Genomic DNA, 20,831 nt, shown 5'->3' with positions numbered 1-20,831 from the left:
TCCTGGTTCTTGTTTTCCCACACGCTCGTCCTCCCCATCACTTCCTATAGTCAAGCTTCAACTGACACCTACAAAGTACGTTTATTGCTACCTGCTTAACAGAAGATCAACTCCTGAAACACTGCTGATACTGCAATGACAGCATGGTTTGTTGCAATTGATCTGTTTAGCTTTCCTTAGTTAACAATAGCTACTCACACCAAAAATCGAGCAATTAAAATAAGTTGCACCAAAACCCCCACCACAAATTGCAGTAATAGAAAACTGCAAATGAAATTATTACTGTAATTTAATCAGCCAACTGCTCTTCATCAGAGAGTGGCAACTCTCACAAGTGCATGCTCCTGATTCTTTGCAAATACAACCTGAAAATAGACTGATAGAATTTACCAGGAAAAAATAATTCCTAGCCTCTGTAAAGCTGATTTCAATTAATGCATTTTTACTTTGCAATTGCAATTGATTGTTAACACGAAGTGCTTTAGTGAAAGCAGTTCATCTGAAACAAGAAAAAGAATCCAAGCCAAAGATCACCACAAGGCACAGCAGCAGTCCTCCACAGAACTGTCAAGAATGCTCTATGTAAAGGTTAATTTCAAAACTAACATACTTGATTTTCAGTGATGAGTTTTTATGCACATACATACATACACACATATATATGAATTCATATTTAATCCAAATATATATTGGTTGCAAATGTGTGTGTGTGTTTATGAAGATAACTTAAAAAGGAAAACGACTTACGGGTCTCCTGCAGCTAACAGGAGTAAGTATCTGGAAGGGATATGGTCTGGAGGGAATACTGTGCTGGCAAATTTCACAGCCACTTGACGTACTTGAACTTCAGGCTTAAAAATAAGACACAAAAACATATGGTTGGGTTTTAAATGAACACAATAATGACCTGCACTCATCACTTGTAAACCACAAGTCATCTCTTTTGTCCTCTGGTACCAACATGACTCAAAGAGTTTAGACATTTTGAGAGACTGTTCTTGCCAACTCTTCATTTGGCAGGAGACGGAAAAGAAAAGCTAGCTTGTCATACATACTCAAGTGGAGAATGAACTGTCTAATTTTTGGGAATCATAAATCAGGTTTATCACTAATTCTTAGACATCTGAACTGCCCCACCCAGGCAGTTTTGAAATGAATAATGACATACATCACGTACCCACACAAAACAGAGCTGCACTTAAAGCAGCATAGCCAGAGGTGGAAAAGAAACATTAGCTTAGGGTGGGTTCAGATAGTCTCAGAATTGTATTGCTTGGAGACCTAGGTCACTTGAGGACTCAGGCAAAAGAGTCACCACCATGAAAACAATCTCTTACAGAGTTGTTAGTGCAACCACTAGAAATACATATACCTCCACAGACACCCTGAGTACCCATGCAAACACAGAGCATACAAAAAGCATTCTTTCTGAAAAACTAGACCTCTGAGGAATTCTGAAAACAAACAGGATGCTCAGTAAAGTTAGAGAGCCAGTGAAATGTGGTTTCCTCTGGATTACAGTCTCAAGGCTGAGTTCCTGGGGACTTTCCCAGGTGATTTATAACACTAGAAATCACACAGCACACTGAAATCCCCACTCGGCAGTGAACGATCCTTTCTACCAAACTTTTGCTTTCACAAAGCGTTTCACAAGATACTGTCCTTGAAACATCTACTTCTCCAAGTTTTCTTAGGAGAAGACCATAAGAAACATACAGGGCAATTGCAATGGCTTCATTTCTTTGCGAAACAGAACACAAATAGAGAACTGCATTGTCACCCTCATTGCAGCCACTGTACCACATTAAAATACTTCATCTGAGCATACACCCCCCCTCTTCTCCCAGACAGGCCAATACAATCAGTAAGGGAGACCTGTTCCCAAAAGTATATATCATGAAGTGTCAGGAAACAGGAAAACAATGAACACCTCTTTTTTAAAGGTACTTAATTTTGACTCCACTGAAAATACCTTTATTAAATAAGAAGCTACAAGAGCTTCCATCAGGGTGCGCTGGGCTCCTTCCAAGTTACTGTATGCTCCAACCATCATAGACAAGGCCTCCTGAATGGCAAGCCTAGTATCAGCATCTTCCTGCAGTACAAAACCGAGAGTTTTCACTTTACAGTGTGTGGTGACAAGAATTAAGCAAAACCAGGACAAAATACTAATGATTTCCCAAAGGCCCCCCAGCACCCACCTTGCATAAAGCTTCAAAGAACTGCTGTACCAGTGCTATATCCTTTGTAAAGAGCTGAGGCATTCGGCTGAAACAAGATATTTGAATTCATAAGGTTTTTGTATTTTTAAACTGAAATGCTTCACATTTCACTGGTCTTCCCCTCATCCCACATTTTAACTGTCAAACAAGACAGAACCAGCACAGAAAGTTTGTGCTATCTTATCCATTTCCATCATGGAGCAGCACACCCCTTCTTAACACAGTTTGTAAAGTGAGATCTTCTATGGACAATCACGTAGATCACCAGTATACCACTGAACTAGCCACTTGTCTAGCTTCATGCCCTCTGGTCTTTGCTGTACATTCCTTAAATTTATGTTTCTGGCAATCCAGAAAGTGGAACCGTTTCTTCAATTCTGTGCATAATTCATGAGCTGCCATTAATCACTGCTAGAGAAGCTATCAGCTAAAAACATATTTCTTTCTACATCTCTGGAGATGTCAAAAGAAGAATGCTTTTCTCTGCACTATATGCTCAATCGCAAAATTGGCAGGTGGCATAAAGCTTGCTGCTGATAAATTAACAGATTACTCTGGAAAAATTATTCAACGTCCCATTGCTTAAATGGCGATTCAGTTACCTGGAGAGCTTTCCAACCGCTGAGTATGCCATTGACAGCAGTTTTGAATCCTGGAATGATAAAACAATAAACAAAATTCAGCAAAACCAAAAATATGCAAAGGCATGTCTCTTATAATTAAACATTTACTTTAAATCCTGTGTCCAAAGTGCTCAAACAGGCTTTCATGGACAAAGAATCCTGGAACATAAAATAATCGTATCCGGGAATAAAAGCATTATGTAGGAACAGAGAAAGCATGCATTTCCACAAGAAAAAGAGAATTATGAATGGTGACAAAATGTAAATCTCCCTTCTGTCTTAGCTACTCACATTTTATTTCAAGCGGGACAGCTAAGGAGATTCAGTAAGTACATGAAACAGTAGCAAAGGGACAGAAACCTTCCACTGGCCCAAAACAGCAGCTTTACACAAAGGAAGCTGTTTTGCACAATGGATCCTGCAGATGACCAACACAGCACATTTATATATGGGCTTACTTCCTTCTGAACACTCCTTTTTCATGCCCTTCCCAATGGCAGGGGAGGCCCATGTGCTCAACACCAACTCAGGCCAGAGGTCACATCCAACAGTTCAAATGAACCAGCAAGAGGATCAAAGCTGCAGAAGAGGAAGTCTGCAGCATCAGCCCTTCGTAAGATACATGTAGGCACATTGTGGGCAATTTCCCTTCTGAAGTGGCACTGGGAAGATCTCTTCAGGCCACAGTGGCGTTTGCGGTTCTGTTTCTAACACCCTTGCTACAGCAATACCATCCCTGGACACACAGGATGGAAGGTATTACAAGCAGAGCCTATACAGCTGCTTATCACACCGGGGTACACGGCTGGAGCTGAGGCCCCTGTGTGCTCTGGAGTAATGAGTAACAGCAGCTAGACGCTACTCTGGCCTCACTCTTTAAATTACCAATACTATTATTTCCTGAGACTTCACAAATAGTGTCCAGGCACCTATCCATAGCTGTTAAACAAGTAAAACAGTTCCCTTATGCAGCCTATTAAGGTATTTGCTTCTATTCCAACAAAATTTCTTAAAAAGTGTCCTTTAATAGCCTCTCAGGCAACTACAAAAAAGAGATTTACCAGTTTCCATCATAAAGGTATTTGTCTTTCACTTGTATTCACAGGAAGAACTATAGCTCTATGTCAAAGAACCTTTCAGCTTACCTCTTTGTATTCATTGATCAGCTTTGTAAGTCCATTTAGAAGCATTGGGCCCAATGGCTTTATTTTACTTTCTGGACAACTGCAATTAGAGACACCAACAAACAAAGTATTACCTTTTGCATCCCTCAAAAGTATCTTTTCTCAGCATCATTTTTTCTCAACTTTGTTAAACTGAGAAATTACAACTCAATGTGTGACTAAGGAACAAACTCTACTTTCTGTGAGTTTTAGTACTCTTTCTTTGCCCTTAGTTCAGTTATATATTTAGTAAACAGAGTGGCTTCTAGGCAAATAACTAAAAAACATTGTGTTCACTCCAAATTACTTACATGATACAAATATGATGCACAAACTGCAAGGACAGACTTCTCAGCTTTGCATTTGTGTTTGCACCAAAGAGTCCATCATAAACCACCTGGTCAAAAGGAATAAAAAGCAGATTATAGAGAACATCTGGCCTCACTCTCAAAGGTTTTCCAATTCCCCTTCTTTAAACGCTGTCATCAGTAACAGTGCTTCTGTCCCCTAAGTACTGGAGGAACTGTATTATTAATCTCATTAGGAAGAGCAGCTTAGGAACGCAAGTGTTACCTGAATATTAGCTGGGAAAGTTTCTGCAGCTTGCCTGGATCGCAGAAGATGAGGAACTATCTTTAATTTAACACGGGTGCTGACTGACTCTCGTTTCATTTCTGGTTTCAGAACAGATCCCTGTCAGAAAGAGAGTTGAAATAATACAGTCCATCTTCGGACAGCAGGACTTTTAAATTAGTTAAATCACTTCCTACTGCAAATTAGAACACACTGGGACAGAGAAAAAAATTTATTCAATACCAAAAAGGTTCAGTGAAAGCAGAGATCAAGGAAGTGATAGATTTAAGACACACATACGTGTTTTCTCCAAATACAATACGGCAACTAAAATTACAGCTTCAGAAATTAAGCAGGTATGCAACTCTGAAGGCAAATCTTACCTCCTTGGTTTTCAGTGGTATATCCCCAAGATACACTTTATACATTTTGTTGATGATAGCAGGATTGTTCCAGTCAATTAAACTAAAGAAAAAAACACATTGAACACCAACATGTTATGATTCCAAGCTTTGATTACTTTTTGAAATCTATGTTTTATAGCTTTTTGCATCATATTCATGTTCTTACCAGAGTTTTAATAGATCTAATTTGACTTCTAATCACTCCTCCCACATCCACATAACATATAATCACGAAGAATGTGAACTGATTACAAATTTCACCTACAAATTCTGACAATATAATTTAAAATAATTTATGAGAAACCTATGTGCTCCCTTCTCTCTCACTGAAACAAGACATATAAACCATGGTAATCTACTGATTGAATACAGAATGGTCATCTGTCAACAAATTTCTCCATATTCTTCAACCTCGGTGCTTTGACATTTCAATAGGGAAGAGGGTATTTTTAATTCTAGGACTATTTCATTTCGGTCTCTCAGAAAAGCCTGTCTGCCCACGATAACCATCTAATGCTAGCTATTGAAGAGACTGTTTGGAACACACACACATACCCAAAAAATACCCCACAGAAAACAAAAAGTTAAGCATACATGCTTGAAAAAAGTGGAGGAGACAGAACCATCCCTTTCTTTCAGTAAGGGAACTGATTTCCAAACAACTGAGCTGTGAAGTAGCATATATTTCCCATAAAAGACATTTAACGTTGCATGTTAACATACATTTTGTCCACACATGTATTTTGCTCTCCAGGCAAAGAATACCAACAGGAAGGGAAAGATGAGACAAACAGCAAAGGACAGACTGCCTTTCTTAACCAGGCTGTTGTCAACTTACTAGGGTCATCTCCCCTGTCATGATTGAGGCACATGAATAGACTCCAATAAAGAAGGTTTCACATTACGTATTTGACTCCAAGTTAAACAGTCCTATACTTCTAGTAATAGGGAAGCCACATACACATTTCAAAGGCAGGCTTCTCTTGCTCCGCATCTCCTACATGAGCCAGCAAACCTTGCACGATCAATGACTCAACAAATAGTACCAACAGCAATTACACTGGCCTCTTGATAAGTTAAAGACAGAAACATTGCCTTTAGATGATGAAAGGTGGACTGCAGATGTGCAAATGCTTTAATAATGCAGACAACAGTGGCTGCCAAACCGCCTAGACTATGGTCCACTTCACAATTACAGTCTCTTTACTGCCTTAATAATTTAAATGAAAGTATACTTTTCTGGGAAAGACAATATAGCTAAGTTGACCAGCTATGAATCACCTACTGAGGTCTTATTGACCATTGATAATCAACAGAGGGCAATCTGGAAACCAAGGAATAAACAAATGGCTCAAAAGCAATACCAAAGATGATTGAACACAGACAGCTAAAGCTGTCAGCTCCGGAGCCAAGTGATGTTCCCAGCTGCAAGACTGTGAGCCACACCATTCCCAGCCTGCTGCGAATACAGTGCAGCTTTGCAGGTATGCAAGGGACTGCAGCCTTCCTCCTTTAGGAGCACAGTCTCTCTGGAGCACTACATTAACTGCAGCTATCTTTGTTAGGAACACTAGCACCATCTTTTCCAAACACCCAAACTCATACCTTTGCTTGCTCTTTAGTTCCAGGTCTGCTGCAGTGGCAACGCTGTGTCTTGTATCACTGGAGGCTACAACCAGGTGTATAACAGCTTCCAGTTCTGGCACTTGCTCAGCTTCAATGAACTTCACTATCCCCAGCTTACACTGTTCAACAGTGGGGAAAGTGAAGGCAGGGTTACTGACAAGAAAACACACGTTACAATAACCGTAGCAGTTCAGCTGTCTGAACTGATGGCTTCTGCTTGCTAAGGAGAAGTTCACATGTTCTCCACCTCTTCAGCAGCACCCAGCAGTACTACCAGCATTACAATTAGGGATACTCTGCTACTTCTCTGCTAAAAAGGGACACTTCCATAAACATAAGAGTTTTGTAACCTACTTTAGGAGGAAAACACAGGAGTACAGTGCAGTCATGGTTGCTTCCTAACCAACTCTGAGAACTGCTGGCACCTCCCACCCTATCTCACTGTGGTAAAGCTCCTTAAGGCATTGGGTGAAGTCCCTCAATAAATTCCCTCACGGCAACTAAAGACCTGGTCAGGATTAGTTACATATTTTCCCTCCAGCCTTCCATTCCTCTGTAGCCGTTATTGTTACCACCACCAGTTCACTAAGGACCAGCCCCACAGCAAGTACCTGTTCCAGCAGCTCTGGTGTCCATGGGCTATCTCCAATTACCCTTTTGGCTGCATAAAAGCTCATCCCTGGAGGCGGCTGAGGGATTCCAGGACCTCCCACACTACTCGATGAAGAACCCTGGGCCGAGGGCATGTTTTGTCGACTCTGAGATTCATTCAATACGAACCTAAGCAGGTAGGAAAAGAGTTTCATTAGAGGCTTTACCAATCCACATTGCCAGCTGAATTAGAGGCTGGAATGAAGGAATAAACATAACCTGTCCCAACTTCACATATTCTTCTTTAATTAATCCCGTGACTCTGAGATAGGACAGAATTTTACTCTGTTGAGACTCAGCTACCAGTTATCCCAGCACATTCTGCAAGAGCCACAATGATCTTACTATAACTGTTTAAAAACCAACCTCAGTTAGGAGAGAGTAGGGTCCATTGGCATTTCTGAAAAGTTATCTCAGGTTATGAACCAGAATGTTCCACTTTTGTATTAGAAGTGAATACTCAGACAGTACTATATTCAAGAAACTTGTACTAAAAGCTTTAACAACATTTGTATGATTTCTATGAAAAATGTAAACCTAACAAGGGAAATAATGAAGCATACGCAACAAGATGACGTGGCAGGAAACAATCCTTGATATAAAAATTAAATAAATAAAATAATGTCTTGGAAAACAGCAATTTTAGTGCTGGGCAGGGAAGGAAAGCAAAAACCATAAAGGTGAAGTTTAGATATCAGTCATTTTGGAGACTGACTAGTCTAGCTGCCCCGTGCACATCTCCATACTCTCACAAAAGCCACTCCGACTCTCCCTGTATCCTTGGAAGCTAGTCAACACATGAAGGCATCAAAATTGTAGTGCACAGACCAGCAAGAATTATTTTGCTCCAGCCAGCCATAATCTGTTCTGCATTCATCGCACAGGCAACAAAAGGAAGTAAAAAGTCTCAACAATAAGGATAAACATTCATCCCAAGTCTCACTACTTAAAACACTTGAACTTGATTATGAGGTTTAAGCCCTACAGTTAGGCTTTGTGGTTGTTTTACTGCATGCAGACTGGCAAGGCTAATTCACAACTGGGCAATGACAGAACAAGTTCTACCAAGCATAAATTAGCTGTAAAGAGCTGCAAATGGTCTCGCCCTGGGGAACAAGACCTTAAGAGATGCATCCAGAGAGACAGGCCAGCTGAAGACACTCTGAGCACCATCTGGGAAGAAAATGAAACCTTCACCCCTACTCTTGCGGTGTCTTTGAGTATTTAAAAACTGTCATGCTTGGCCAGAGTACAAAAGCATGGAAGGAACTGAAGTCTCATTTCAAAGCCCAAGGACTTCATCTGCTGCAGCTACAGCTGCAGCAGTGTGGGGTGAAGCTGAGAGCAACAACCTGGGCAAAGTGAGGCGTGTGAGCTGTGAATAGAGGAGCAGGCTAAGCATTTTAAACTATAAGCTGCAAAACTCTACACACTCAAATGGTAAGAAAGTGGCCCCCACAACATCTGATGGGAGCATGACCTCTAGCAAAGCTACAAGGAGAAACATCACATGCTCACTATTTTAAAAGTCATTCCTTCAGGTTAATCCACTTGGGTGATCAAGACTTAGGTGCTCAGAAAAATCCTACGGGAATCAATGAACTGTCAGAAAAAAGAAGTGTGTTCTACTGTTAAAATTATTTCTATTTTCTTTCAAAAGCTCCGCTAGCAATACAAAGACACTAAAAAAGGTAGTGGAAAATAGATTTTGAGAAAGTATTGATTTTAGACACTAGAAGATTCCTAACAAGCAGTGATCAGTAAATTTAAGTTGCTCTGTAAATCATCCTCACTCTCAGAAACAGCGCTCACACCAAGACACGCCATTACACTTAAAACATTTTTCACCACAAAACAGATGAAAGACAAATCTTGTTACTAGAAGTTCAATTCTAGAAAGCACAAGTTTTCAGAGATTACGCGTGCTTATGACCTTGGAGGACTAAGCCTTAAAACTCAACTGCAGAAAGATGAGCAAGCATTTTGATCTGGCTTCTATTTTAAAGGTTTGGTTATTTAACAGATAGCTCACATGTCTCATAGCTTCACTGTGATCCCAAAAGAGGTCAAGGACAGAATAGTGTTAACACCTAATTAAGTAGAAAAAAGACATTTTGTTAAATAAGGAAGATGGTGATCCCATTCTTAAAATTAGGATCCTGTTTTGTATCTTACTGAACCATGTAACTTGCTTCATTCGAGCCAGGAAATAACAGCATATTTTAAATGAGTTTCCAGGCATGCAGTTTGTAATGGTTCACACATAAAGAACACATCAATACTAGAGAAGACTGGTATTAACTCTTACTTACCCATAAGGCATAAGAAGAACATCCAACATAAAGTCCAAAAGCAGTTGTACAGTCTTTGGTTTTTCAGCAAGATTAAATGGAGAAGCTGCTGCTTTCAGTGGTTCAGCAGGGTATTTCATGTGAAAAAGGGTTGGTATTAGAAGATGCATTAGGCTGAAAAACAATTATATTTACTGCAACCATTTAAAAAAAACACACCTGTTTATTCTTAACATTCAAGAGAGAAACCTTTAAAAGCAAACCTGGTCCCTAACAGCAAAAAAAAAAAAAAAATCTTAACAGAAGTTAAACTGATTCACAATTCTGTGGCCTCTATTTGCCACCTGATGTACTTAAAAATGGAAGGCAGAAGATAAATTAGGATTTGCGCTTAACATAGAACATATACATCTGTATACATGCACACACACACATCTAGAAAGATAAAATAACTGCCTTTGTCCAGACTTTTAATGTTTCCTTATTATGCCACAAAATACAGTCTAGGACCGTCTCATCCATAAGAAATTTAAAGTTTTAAATCTGAGACATTTACTGCTGTTCCTGTTGCTGGACAGAGGATATTTACTGAAGGTCTGGCCCTAAGCTGTAAATCAGAATTTGATGAAGATGGATGGGGGATATGGACAGGCATAACCATCATAACACAGGCCTCTTATACAGAGTCTGCTGCTGCAGATCCTGTATATTATTATGATATTAAACTATATGAATTCTTGTACCACCCGAACTACTGAATTGCTGATACAAATGGTACAAGCCAAGAACATCCTAAGCAATGAAGATATCACCAAGGAAAAAGAATAACCTTTTATCAAATGATACAATTATTTTACTAAAACAATATCAGCACAATTCACTCCAAGAATAAGCTAGTTATACCTGTCTTGCTGTGGCTGAGGTTTCCCTTCCATTGCAGTGAGAAGAGTTGGAGCCAATTCACATTGTTTTTCCACAGGCAGACGGGGGTATCCCATCTTAACATAAATTATGGTAAAATTCTAAAGGAGTAGAAAAAACACACAGTATTGCAACAGTGCAAAAGAAATATCTGTTCTTTAAACTCTTCTCGTATGTTATATTACATAATTGGGTGTTGGAAACCACGTATGGTTTGGAAGACCAATTTTTTAACTCTAAGGCTCATTGGACTGACAGCTATTAAAGGATTAATAAAGGGTTAATTAAGGGGTTAAACCCTCGGAAAGGGTTTTCTGAGTAGGTCTTGCTAAGCCTTCACTTTAAAAGGAGGAAAACCCTCTCTAGCTACTCTTATTCGCTGCCAGTTTCACCAAGAGCAGCTTTTCCTGAGCAACAGCTTCAAGGAAAGCAAACGTAATGTTGTCTCTTACCTATTTCTGAAATAAAATAGAAAGCAATATTGAATAAATACAAAGTCAGCAGCATAGCCAAGGCTTCTCTTGAAAATGTGTTTTGAAATCATTGTAATTAAAAGCTGAAAATGTAATCCAAGCAGAGCCCAGAGACAGGACAGCACAGCAGAGCAATACTGAACACTGGACTACCTAACTGCTCTAACTGCTATCACGTTGATTCAAATCCAGTCAGGAACTGCAGAGATAAGAGTTATGTGTTCAATGACCTGGGTGAAAGAAGTGTTGAAGTGGGAAGCAGCACCCTTCTTTGTAGATGGCACTTGTTAAAATTTTATGAAGCCTGAAGGCACAAAACAACAACATGCATCACTCAGACACATGAATGAAAACTGATTTTTGACATGTTCAGCAAAAAGCACAGTTTATGTCAAGTTTGTCTTCAAAGAAGATGGTTCTTTTACTGCTGTACAGAACACATGCATTCTAGAAACCTTCGGCCACTTCGAAAAGGTGAACTCCAGATAATCACACTTGCTTAAAGACAATCTAAGATTACTTCTGTGGTACTACTGTTTCAAGTCTAAGTATTTTTCCATCAGTTTCTAAGATGCTATGTTTTCCATTTATGCCACATATGACTGAATAGTCAAATGAGGAGGACAGAAAGTTTCCCTCTGATTTTATCACTTTTTTCATTATGGTGATTTGCAACAGAACTACCACAGTTGAAAATTGTCTTCATAGTTTCACAAAAACATTTTTAAACTATATTCACTTTTTAAACTACATTGAATGAAAACATCTAGTAAAGTTTCCCCATCTATAAAATCAGGTTTTTTCATGTTTTCTTGCTCAGCTAAGGTCCTGACCCTAAAAACACCTGAAAATTCAGTTTCTCATGTGGTCAGAGAAATATAGAAGTTTTAAGTAACACCCTGATCCTGCACATATGAGGATAAGGATTGATAGCTGCTTGGAAAATGAAGCTTCTAACAATATAACAGACCCTCTACAATACAAACAATGACAATTCATGCATTCACAAAACTTCAAGAGTAATTATCAGTAATTTGAACAGAATCAATAGTGTAGCTGCTTTCTGAAACTAAGTTTCACCTACACAAGACTATAAAGTTTAATTTTAAAAAATCTCTTAAAACATCAACCTCATATCAATAACATACTTGCTAGGAAAACCTACAAAGCTAAATACAAGGGCTTTAAAGAGCATTCTGCTTGTTACAAGTAAATCAGGAACTATTCTTGGAAGAACAGACACTTACAGTGACAAAAGACACTGCAGAAGGATCTTGATATTGAACTAGCAACGTCTCTACTGGAAGCTGAATTTTCGGACGACTTTTGATGCGCTTGTTCAGATGAACCAGCAGCTCCATGACCTGACAGGAAGAAAACAAAAATTTTACTACTTTGGGCTCCACTCACTCTCAGTCCACTAAGCAGGCCTATTATAGACAAATCAAGCCTGGGCTTCCTGATTATTTACTCTCTAAGAAAATGGCAGCCCTCATTTATTGTATTATCTTGAAACCACTCTGACATGTCTCAAGACACTGTTAAGACAAATACATTAAAAGTCCCAAACCATGCCACAACCAATATCCTCCATCAATAGAAATGTCAGGAAGAAACAATCACTGAGGATGACCAGTTCTTTCTACACAGTTAGTTATTATCCCTCTAAACTGAGCCTGGCTTGGAAATCTGCATTGCAGCTCTACCTTGTGGCTGTAGAGTAACTTCAATTCAACACGTAACAAAAAAAAAAAGAAAATCCCAATCCACCCATAAGTGTATGAAAACTATGTTTGGAGTGGAACAAGACAGAACTGAAATCCTTCTGGCAAGAAGAGAAGCCAACAGGAGCCCCATGAATGTCAGGCAGGAGCAATGGGCAGGCCTGCCCTGCAGCAATGCCAACGGACCCGGCAGCAGCTCCGGGGGAATGGCCCTGGGCTCTGTTGGACAGCAAGCTGAGCTGGGGCCAGAATGCCTTGAAACAAGAGAGGTGCAGAGTGGTAGCACCTTCTCTCGATGAGCGCTCCCAAGTAGCGGAGCAGACAGTTTGTGCAGTCTCTATCCTTGGAGGTTTTTCAAGACCCACCTCAATAAAACCTTCATCATCTTGGTCTGAACTTGCAATGGATCATTTTAAGCAGGAGGTTGATCGGGAGACCTTCTGAGGTCCTGTCCAAGCTGAATTATCCCATGACTCTACAATTCCATAAAGTAGTTTCTTAGCATAGCACCAGCGAAGTGTCACTTGCAAATCCACTAAACAAGATACCATACCTGAATGGAGGAATTTGAAAAACTACCATCTCTACTCTGGAACAACGGGTTCTGAGAAATCACACTGAAAATTTGCATCTCACTCACAAACCCTACCAGATTCTCAAGTAAGGTGGTGCAAAAATATAAGTGACATTAAACGGAGGCAGCTCAGCTCCAGTAAAACCTGACAGAAACAGTCCTAGATGTATGTTGACTTCAAGCAATTCAAGTCAAAAAAACAGAGTGGGCACACCATCCTGTGCTTTTGATGGCTCATTACCTTGGTCGTAGTATGGTGAAAAAGCAGCTAAATTGCTGTGATGGCAGTTTGTCATGGAAACTGCAGAACCATATGCTTGCTGAGCTGCATATGAGCTAAGACATCATCTTTGCATCCACTCCATGACTAGGTATCAAACAAAATAACATCCAGATATAATCTAGAGAGACTGCATAGCTGACCACAAGCATGCGATTGAGACCAGAGATAAGCTGACAAGCTAAGTAATGCTGACAGACACCAAATTTTGCTGCTGCAAAATTATTACAACAGCAGTCACAAATTCCCATTATTTTAGAGAGGAAAAAAACCTGTCTGCACACACTTTTTTGTGAAGGAAAAGAAACATGCAACTATGACAGAGTTTGAGGAACCTGTTCAAAGTACCCATGGTGGCTGGTGAAAAGAGACATGGCTGGATTTGGGTATGTGTGAGGGATTAGCTTCTCTAATCACTAATACCAAATCAGTGCACTAAAGATCTCATCCAGCAGCACTCTGACCTGAATCAGGCAAATGTCTGCACTTGTGAGTACGATTGCTTCTTACGGTTTTGCTGGCTTCACATGGGCTTCGTGAAGCGACACAGTATCCAGTCTGGCACAAATGCTGCCAGTGCACCAACAGTTCTTGGAGCACATCCGAACCAGCAGAGCAAATTTACCCCAGATTAGTTCTCTGTGCGACACTGCTAGGGTAACTGATTTGGTAGAAGACATCCTGAGTTGAATATAAGTCACCTGTCAAACCGTGGCCTGAACAGGGATTACCTCTTCAGAGTAAATGGATTAAGAAGGTATAGGCATTGCAATCTTATCAACAAATGTGGAAATATCCTCCTGGAAACTCTGCTAAGGCATACAGAAAACGAGGTGACTGGTGACAGCCAACATGGCTTCACTAAAGGCAAACTGTGCTTGAAAAATTTGGTGGCCTTCTACAATGGTGCTACAGCATTGGTGGATAAGGGAAGAGGAACTGACATTATCCATCTGGACTTGTGCAAAGGATTTAACACTGCCCCGCACGACATCCTGATCTGTAAATTGGAGAGACACGGATTTGACAGCTGGACCACTCAGTGGATAAGGAACTGGCTGGATGCTCACACACATAGAGTTGTGCTCTATGGCTCAATGTCTGAGTGGCAAGCACTGACAAGTGGCATTCCTCAGGGATCGGTACTGGGACCACAGCTGTTTAACATCTTTGTTGGCAACATGGACAGTGGCATTGAGTGCACCCTCAGCAACCTTGTTGATGACACCAAGCTGAATGGAGCAGTTGACATGCTGGAGGGAAGGGATGCCATCCAGAGGGACACGGACAGGCTTCAGAAGTGGGCCCATGCCAACAATCATGAAGTTCAATAAGGCCAAGTCCCGCACCTGTGTCATGGCAATCCCAGGCACAAATACAGGCTGGGTGGAGAATGAATTGAGAGCAGCCCTGAGAAGAAGGACTTGGGGATGTTGGCAGATGCTCAGCACGAGTCAGCAACGTGCGCTCACAGCCCAGAAAGCCAGCAGCATCCTGGGCTGCATCGAAAAAAGCATGGCCAGCAGGTTGAGGGAGGTGATTCTGCCCCTCTACTCCGCTCTCCTGAGACCCCACCTGGAGTGTTGTGTCCAGCTGTGGTGCCCCTAACATAAAAAGGACACAGACATGTTGGAGTGGGTCCAGAGGAGGACCACGAAGATAATCAGAGGGCTGGAGGACCTCTCCTATGAGGACAGGCTGAGAGAGTTGGGGTTGTTCAGCCTGGAGGAGGCTCCGGGGAGACCTTCTAGCAGCCTTCCAGTACCTAAAGGGGGCCTACAGGAAGGATGGGGAGGGACTCTTTACGAGGGATTGGCGCAACAGGATGAGACATAATGGTTTTAAACTGAAAGAGGGGAGATTTAGATTAGATATTAGGAAGAAATTCTTTCCTGTCAGGGTGGTGAGGCACTGGAACAGGTTGCCCAGAGAAGCTGTGGGTGCCCCACCCCTGGAGGTGTTCAAGGCCAGGCTGGATGGGGCTTTGAGCAACCTGGTCTACTGGGAGGTGTCCCTGCCCATGGCAGGGGGGATGGTACGAGATGATCTTTAAGGTCCCTTCCAACCCAAACCATTCTATGACTCTGTAATTCTATGACCTAGACTACATCCTAGAGCTGAAAACATATGAGGGCAATCAGTTCAAACTACTGAATTAGGCAGTAATATTGACTTGACAGCCACAAAATTAAGGGCTGGGATAAGACCAACAAAGCAATATGTTAAGGCAACGGGAAGAAAAATGGAATTTTAATTTCTAGCAGTACAAGCTTGTGAAGAAAGTTAATCTGGAGAGTCAGAGTAAAATCACAGTGTAGTCAATCCACCTGGTGTACTGAATGAACTACACTGTGCTTCTGAAGCTGGGTGAAAGGAAGTCCTTGAACAACTGTATTGATCTACAATTCATCAGCAACACACAGATGTTCTTTTTTTCACTCTTATACCTGTACTATCAAAAGCTACACTGTTGATTCAATTGAAATGGTGTAAGTTTTCAAACTAATGTTGGCATTAACTATGTTGGCACACCTTTTTTTGTTGTTGTCTTTTTTTTTTTTAACCACTGCACTAATCGTAGGAGACAGACATGACATGGGAGAGCAGAGTTTTGTCACAGGCCATATTCAGTCACTGGGTGAATAAAAAGTTTGTCCCTCCCTTTCCATTCTATTTCAACTACATTAATAGATTAGTTTCCCAATTGTTTGAGTGATCATGTAAAAAAACGTGCTTTTATTTTACTTACATAGCCTTAACATGATTTTGAAGCTGAAGTTGAACAATAGGCACATTCTTTGTCGTCCACCAAGTAAAATTAGCACTGTAAAGCTAGGTATTTGTGTTTAAAAGTTATTAGCATTTGAAAATGCATCAGACTTCTTAAAGACATTTTTCCACCAGATTAACAGCAAAGTAAGAGCAAGTAGAAGACTGAAAAGCTGAGTTCTGATGTAAGTAACAGAAAAAGGCAATGTGCATGTTGAACAGATTTACCTGCAGGTTATACACTCCACAGTAAAACTTCACTGATGTTCATCAGAATAAAACAAGAAATTAGTCTTTCCCTCACCACTCTCTCTCACTGATAAATTGATATGTAAAAAATAACAGACAAAAAAAAAATCACCACATACAGAGCCTTCTTGTTACATTTTGAATTTATTTTGAAAACAGAGTACTGAGAGAGTCAACTTCCCTTCACTGATATGGCGAAAGCAGAAATCAGAGTAATTTCCTTGACCGCAATGAATTTGACAAATACCAAGAACTACACGGAAGTGCTATAATTGCTTATATTATCATCATCATCATCATCTTGTATAGATAAAAATCTATAGTTTAAATGCATAGACAGAAGAAGAAATGAGTTTTATTTCATTATTCATTTATTCTAACACAAAAACTACAATACACTGTAAGAGTATTATCTGATTTTGAGAGGCCTCTTGAAATTTAATTTTCAAAGGAGTAGCCCTTCCCCTTTCCTGAATCTCACAACGCTCAAAAAAAATACAGACAATACATTCCAATTTATAGGAAAAATATCATATAAAAACACCCTAAAAAATTCCACTAGATAGTTGGATCCTTTCTTCACAGCTTCAAGTACACGTCTTCAAAATTGTTTGGTCCTTGCTCCTGTTCCTGTTATCAGATGGGTGAATGACATCAATGAGTATGTCTTCATGGTCTTTCGCACATAGAAGCAAGCTTGGTCCACATGTGCCGAAAGTCAGGTGAATGCACAACAGCCCTAATCTGGAAGCCACGGCAACGGCCTCTATGGCAGTAAGCCTTGGCCTCAGGCTAACTCATAGCTTGCCAGCCTCAAGTGGAAACAAATGCAGCCTTCACATATCTGCAAAAGACTTGGCTGATACATGCAATGACTCTTCTCTTTAAGCCCTAACAGTTGTAATAAATCATTCTCTATCAGGCTCATGACAAGTTTTCCTCAAAGAGTAAATTTCTCCGCAGAAGACATCCAAGTATAGTAAATTATGATACATCAGGGGCATTTCTTTCCCCCTGATTAGGACAGCATACCATTATGGTAAATTGCACCCTTACCTTTTTACGAACTCCTTCCTGTGTGCTGGACAGTTTGAGGAGAACAGGGGGTAGGAATTTGGAAATAATGTTCTGTAACTGCTCATCTGTTTCTGCATGGCCAAGACGCAAGAACACACGCTCAAGTTGATCTGCAGTTAAAAAAAAAAAATTAAAAAGGACAAAGAGAGAAACTGATTGAAAATCGAAATTGCTGTAGCAAGAGAACAACTTTTTCTGAACATCCTCTAATGGGCTTTTAAGAAATGCTGCACACAATTCTTAAAGCACTTCCATATGAACAGCACTCAGCACGGATCTATCTTGTATTTTTAATGCTATCTGAGAAAAATGTTGATGGCAGAAACCAGCCTGATAGCTTCCAGTACTAGCCTCCACAATTACAGGGAGACCACTCCGGTCAAAGTCAGAGGCAATTAAGATTTCCTTTGCTTCACACTGTGTCTCAAATAGAGGCTAGAACACCTCCAAAGGTGACACGAAGGTTAGGATCTCCAAGTCATTCCCCGCCTTTTCTGCTTTGGCAGCAAAGGTATGCGGCTGTGGGGCTCTTAACTTTTGAAAATATGCTTGCTGTGATCTGCATTCAGACCATGATGTTCCGTATCTCCACTAGCTAATCAGAGATCAGAGACCTGGCCAATTCTTGCTGTTATTCTTGTTAAACCTAGAGTCCCAGTCATGTACAGGGACCCCACCGTTGTAGACACTGTGTCAACACAATAAAAACACCAAGTACATACAACAGAACGCAAGACCAATTACAGTTAGTATGGCAGAAATGGAAGAGTCCAGGAAAAGCAGAAGCCATAAGCCTGGGGCAAGCCACACCATGGCAGCTGGGTACAAATAAACAGGCTGCACACCTGAAAGCACAAGAAACAAACAAGTTCTTTGAAAGCTTGCGACTTCTGTTACAGGCTGAATTTGATACTCATAGGAGTATTCATAAGACATCTTGACATGAGGTAACCTGTTCTGCCCATGACTTTCTGTTAGGCCACTTAGGTCTTCCATAAAATCTGTACAAATGTTGACTGAACCAGTTACTGATTTGTTACAATTTCTTTATCTTTTTTCCAAAAAGAGAGCATTATCATCAATAGGAATAAAATCGCAAGCATGAAACTCAGGACATATTGCTGTAACTTAAAACACAAAGCTCCTAATATCCCTCTATGAAGCTGCTGGAGCATTATAACAAATTCACCTTTCCCTAGCCAGCAGGTCTCCTCCCCAACCCAGGAAGGAACACACAAAAAATTTTTTTTTACATCTGCAAAGAGGTAGAAGTTGCAACTCCTGCGAGATCAAGAGAATGGGGGGAAGGAGGGAAAGCAATAACATCTGTTTTCTCAGGAAGCTAGCAGAAGATCATTCCAAGGAAACAGACAAGACCAAAATCTTCTGTCAGCAGCTCAAGCACAAAGGCTGAGGACCATCCGTCTTTATAAAAAGAATGGAAGAGTCCCTATTTTAGGTGCCAGCAGGCAGCTGCCCCAACAGCTAAACCAGAAGTAAAGCAAAACCTCCCTGGCACAGCAGCATTCCCGACGGCCAGACTGAGAAAAGTCCTCATGCATGGGATCAGGAGCATCTCTTCTCCATACCAGCACTGCAGGACAGATTCACAGGCAGCAAGGAGACCCAGGGCTTTTGAAGGGACTAGAGGTCTTAAAACCTCCTACAAGGAGGAAATCATTCCCCGCAAAGACTAAGCTAAAGTGACCCTGTTGCAAGCTGAGATTAGAGGGAGACCAAGGAGAACCCTCCTTCAGTGGAGGAGGATCACCAGCTGGCTGTGAAGGACTACAGAGGCAAAAAAAGGAAAAAAAGCACTGGTACAGGGCAGAGGTAAAGACTGCGTGAATGGGTATGGCTGAACTCAAGAGAACAAAAAGGATGTTCAAATGCAAATACAGCTGCAGCCATGGTGTAGCTGCAGAAGCCTTTACTGTCCTACTTTTTAAATCTGTGCTATCCCTGCACTAAGACTCCTCACAGCATCATTCCTCTGCCAGCTGCAGATTAAACATAAACGTATCACTTCCAACATTTTATTTTCTCCTGAGCAAATATGACAGGCAGTTGAAAAGACAGAGGATTAAAAAATTTTTGTGTCAGGGAAATTACAAGCTGAAACTCTGCAACACCTACAATGCAAACTGACGTGAGAGTCAATCTCTTGTTTCAGACTGATTTCATGCAACAATCAGGCTGTCAGCTAGTCAATGACTTCACAGTATCTCATATCCCTTTTTTTTTTTTCTTTTTAAATCCTAAAAATTTCTCTCTCTCTTCACCTTCCTTTTCACGTCATACTCCCCCCACAAAATGACCTCCCTCTTCAGGACCTCCATGGTGTCTCACAACCCCACCAGCAGTAGGGGTCTGCTTAGGCCATGCAGCTGAAATAACTCAAACAATGAATAAAATCAGACCTTTCCCCTTGGACCTGAACTCCAGGATATCACTGCAGACTCACCATTCTCAAGCAAGCCAGCTGAGGAACCTCTCCAACAACATGTTCCTTCATATGGTAGCAGATCAGACTCAGGTGTAAGGAAACACGAGTGGAGTCGTTTGTAAAGCCATCTGTTGTAACCACTGGACTGCACACACCTTCCCAAAGGCATAAAACCCAGTGTGCACATGCCCACGGGAAGTGCAGCAAGGCACTGAATTGCAAGCATCTACTCCATTTCCAGCTTCCTCCATTGTTCTGTCGTTACAAACAGCAACCAGAATTGTAATACTAATAGAGATCAGGAGAAAAAACAAGCTACCCCCTTGTTTACACCGGCTGTGAGATAAGTTTATTACTTTTCCCGCATCTCTGCTGCCTAGTCAGTTAAGCCCTAAGCACCAGATATCCTTCCCTCAACCATAAGCACGACAGGACTCCAGTAAATTCAAGGAGACTAGTTGCCTGGTTGCAGTTAAGCAACTGGTCAGGAGTTTGTCAGAGCACCCTCCTGTGCTGCCGGTGCAGGCTGTATCCATAGCAGCGGGACAGGAAAACAAAGAGCTATAAACCTTCCGAAGTATTGCACATCAACCATTTTCTCCACAGTTTTTATTCTACTAACAATTAAGACCATCTCTCAAGCTGACAGCGTTCATTACAGGAAAACATCAACCCTGGAGATGTAAAGCACCACGCACAATAGTCCAGGAGAGGAGCTGGGGACATGGTATCTGGGACTCAGATACAGTGTCCTACCTCCACGTG

General features: G+C 41.0%; 1 protein-coding gene across 2 annotated transcripts in view; it reads right to left on the bottom strand.

Moving 5' to 3' along the window:
• Nucleotides 1-20,831, bottom strand: part of ECPAS (Ecm29 proteasome adaptor and scaffold) — a 67,945-nt gene that overhangs the window by 41,213 nt on the left and 5,901 nt on the right. For both annotated transcript variants that reach the window (XM_063319345.1, XM_063319343.1), the window contains 14 exons: nt 17,600-17,730; nt 12,195-12,311; nt 10,457-10,575; nt 9,575-9,727; nt 7,223-7,391; nt 6,591-6,730; nt 4,965-5,046; nt 4,582-4,701; nt 4,320-4,405; nt 3,991-4,069; nt 2,825-2,874; nt 2,202-2,268; nt 1,973-2,095; nt 748-851 (listed from right to left, as the gene is read on the bottom strand). In XM_063319345.1, coding sequence (XP_063175415.1) covers nt 748-851; nt 1,973-2,095; nt 2,202-2,268; nt 2,825-2,874; nt 3,991-4,069; nt 4,320-4,405; nt 4,582-4,701; nt 4,965-5,046; nt 6,591-6,730; nt 7,223-7,391; nt 9,575-9,727; nt 10,457-10,575; nt 12,195-12,311; nt 17,600-17,730 — 1,540 coding nt within the window. The remainder of the gene's footprint in view (nt 1-747; nt 852-1,972; nt 2,096-2,201; nt 2,269-2,824; nt 2,875-3,990; nt 4,070-4,319; nt 4,406-4,581; nt 4,702-4,964; nt 5,047-6,590; nt 6,731-7,222; nt 7,392-9,574; nt 9,728-10,456; nt 10,576-12,194; nt 12,312-17,599; nt 17,731-20,831) is intronic.

This window comes from Chroicocephalus ridibundus, chromosome Z (assembly GCF_963924245.1).
Source record: "Chroicocephalus ridibundus chromosome Z, bChrRid1.1, whole genome shotgun sequence".
Taxonomy (NCBI): domain Eukaryota; kingdom Metazoa; phylum Chordata; class Aves; order Charadriiformes; family Laridae; genus Chroicocephalus; species Chroicocephalus ridibundus.
Note: the sequence above shows the minus strand (reverse complement) of the source record. Positions and strands in the feature narration are given on the sequence as shown.